Below are 2,803 nucleotides of genomic sequence, written 5' to 3' on the forward strand. Positions count from 1 at the left end.
ATGAGAGCGAGATTGAGACTGAGAGTGAGAATCCGAAAGCCAAAGCCCATAGGATTTGTTTCTGTTGGTGCCTCCTCTTTTTCCAGTGATGAATAGCAGCCCTTTGTGACTTCTGTGCATATGTCTTGCTCGGAGATTTGAGGTTGTATGACCTTTTCTGCGGCAGTAGTGAGTTTCTCCCTTGAAGAAAGTTTAATGGAAGATGTGTACCTGCTTTCGTCAGATGCTCTACAACATGTGCGTATTTCTTCCAATTCCTCATGCATAGTGTTAGGTTTCATTGCCATGGATCGTGTCACCCGGTGTTCCCCTCTTGGTTCCAGTGTTGAAGATGAAGAAGGAGGTGCTGTAGTTTCTAAACGTCAACTAGTTGCTGGTGATTTCCGAGAGAGATGGTGAGTGAGGGCATGAGGAGAGTGGAGCTCCAAGGGAGGACGTGAATTCTAATTAGCCTGCTGGAATTAATCTACTGAACTTTGCTTGATTGATTTCAAGTTTCCGTCCTTCTTATAAACCAAGGAAGGGATGCATACAAGTGGGCCAAGATTTGGCCAATTAACTTGACGCAAAAATCCCATGACTTAACTTTAATTTAACAACAATTAAGCTATATGCCTAGACATGACTCTCAATGCTATGGAGTTCATAACATCATTCCCCTCTTGGAGAAAGAGCTTGTCCCCAAGCTCAAAGTCTGGAAAGAGTTCCCTGAATTCAGCCAATGGCTGCCAAGAGGCCTCCACCGGGTCTGTCTCTGCCCAATGGATGAGCAGTTCCAAACGATCATTAACTTTGCGAGCCTGGTAGACGTGAGCTGGAGTGGGTAGGATGCAGCCATCGTGAAGTGGAGGGAGAGGGGTGTGCAATAGTGGTGAATTTCCCTTGAACGGTTTCAGCAGAGACACATGGAATACATCATGAATATGGGCATAGGCCGGTAACTGGAGATGGTAGGTGACGCTACCAATACGCTCCAATATCTGAAAGGGCCCAAATTACTTGGGGGAGAGCTTGTGATGCTTGGATGCATGGAGGGGCAATTGGTGGTACTTGTGAAGATGGAGCCACACATAATTTCCTTGGGCATAAGAGTGGTCACAGTGGGCTTTGTCATAAGAGTTCTTCATGCGCGACTGAGCCCTCAATAAGTTGTCGCGGATATGTGCCAGCATGCTGTCCCGTTCCATCAAAGCCTGGTCGATGGCAGCTACCAATACGCTCCAATATCTGAAAGGGCCCAAATTACTTGGGGGAGAGCTTGTGATGCTTGGATGCATGGAGGGGCAATTGGTGGTACTTGTGAAGATGGAGCCACACATAATTTCCTTGGGCATAAGAGTGGTCACAGTGGGCTTTGTCATAAGAGTTCTTCATGCGCGACTGAGCCCTCAATAAGTTGTCGCGGATATGTGCCAGCATGCTGTCCCGTTCCATCAAAGCCTGGTCGATGGCAGCCACACGTGAAGAGCCAACAAGGTAGGAGATCAGGCGAGGGGGAGGTCTACCATAAACCACCTGAAAGGGGGCCATCTTGAGTGCGGAGTGGTAGGAAGCATTGTAGCAGAATTCAGCCCACGCAAGCCAGTGGACCCAAGTCTTCGGATTATCGCCCACAAAGCAACGCAAATACACCTCTAGTGTGCGGTTGAAAACCTCTATTGCCCATCAGTCTGGGGGTGGTAAGTAGAAGAGAAAGCCAGTTTGGTGCCCTGTATCCGAAAAGCTCCTTCCAAAAGGTGCTAGTAAAAAGAGCATCTCTGTCACTGGTGATGGTTTTCAGTAAGCCATGAAAGCACACAATGTTGTCCATGAAAATCTGAGCTAAATGCACTGCTATATATGGATGTGATAAAGCAATGAAGTGGCCATACTTTGAGAAATGGTCCACCATGACCAGGATGGTAGACTTACCGGATGACTTTGGAAGACCCTCAATGAAGTCCATAGAGATCTCTGCCCAAACTTTGGTAGGTAATTGAAGGGGCTACAACAAACCTGCTGGTTGGAGAGTGTCGGTTTTGTTGCGCTGACATACCTGGCACGCGGATACGAAGTCATCCACCATGCTCTTCATACCTTTCCAATAGAAGTCATGACTCAAGCGGAAGTAAGTGCGCTGCTAGCCTTCATGAGTACCATCGTGATAGGTGGACATAATGGTGGGCAGAAAGGGCGATGTGGCAGCCAGATAAATGTGCTGCTTGTATAGGAGGAGGCCTGTCCTAGATGGCCCAGCTGCTGTCCAACTACTGCTGTTCAATGCGTTGGCAGAGGGCGAGGAGGTCCGGGGTCTGCTGAATCTCATCCCGCATAGGGTCGAGCAGTAAGAAGCGGGGCTGACTGATGGCCAAGAGGTGGGGTTCTGGCGCCTCTCTGTGGGACAAAGCATCGGCTCCTTTGTTGAGGTGACCCGGTTTAAAATCTACCCGAAAGTCGAAGCCCATCAATTTACTGAGCCAATGTTGTTGAGGGGATGTGGTTAGGCGCTACTCCAGAAGGTACTTAAGGCTGCAGTGGTCGGTATGGATAAGGAAGTGGTGACCCCAGAGATATGTCCTCCAATGCTGAATGACCTTGGCTAAACCGATAAGTTCAGGCTCATAGGCAGCTAATTTGTGATGATGAAGGGCCAAGTGTCTGCTGAAATAAGCAATGGGATGTCCTTGCTGCTGTAAAACTACCCCGATGCCGCCCCCAAATGTGTCACATTCAATAACAAAAAGATCCTCAAAATTCTGAAGTTGAAGCACGGGAGCTGATGCTAACGCAAGCTTGAGTTGATCAAATGAGGATGCTGCTGCCT

General features: G+C 48.4%; 1 protein-coding gene across 1 annotated transcript; it reads right to left on the minus strand.

The window, feature by feature from the left end:
* Positions 1–602: 602 nt before the first annotated feature.
* On the minus strand, positions 603–1,530 carry LOC137959506 (uncharacterized). Its single transcript, XM_068806866.1, has 3 exons — positions 1,298–1,530; positions 1,071–1,227; positions 603–980 (listed from the first exon to the last, which is right to left on the minus strand). The coding sequence occupies exons 1-3, from the start codon at positions 1,528–1,530 to the stop codon at positions 603–605; spliced, it is 768 nt and encodes a 255-aa protein (XP_068662967.1).
* Between the last annotated feature and the right edge of the window lie 1,273 nt (positions 1,531–2,803).

This window comes from Aristolochia californica, unplaced genomic scaffold (genome assembly GCF_029961685.1).
Source record: "Aristolochia californica isolate CCGP_79_NKW_82.1479 unplaced genomic scaffold, dmAriCali1.0.hap1 SCAF_3, whole genome shotgun sequence".
In the NCBI taxonomy this organism is placed as follows: Eukaryota; Viridiplantae; Streptophyta; class Magnoliopsida; order Piperales; family Aristolochiaceae; genus Aristolochia; species Aristolochia californica.

Bases quoted from the DNA above. Each gene is read 5' to 3' on its own strand.
- LOC137959506 (XM_068806866.1), bottom strand. From the start codon at position 1,530: ATGGCCCCCTTTCAGGTGGTTTATGGTAGACCTCCCCCTCGCCTGATC. The intron at 1,228-1,297 runs GTACCACCAATT...GGGCCCTTTCAG, and splicing joins GTGTGGCTCCATCTTCACAA to ATATTGGAGCGTATTGGTAG. The intron at 981-1,070 runs GTGTGGCTCCAT...GGGCCCTTTCAG, and splicing joins CTTATGCCCAAGGAAATTAT to ATATTGGAGCGTATTGGTAG.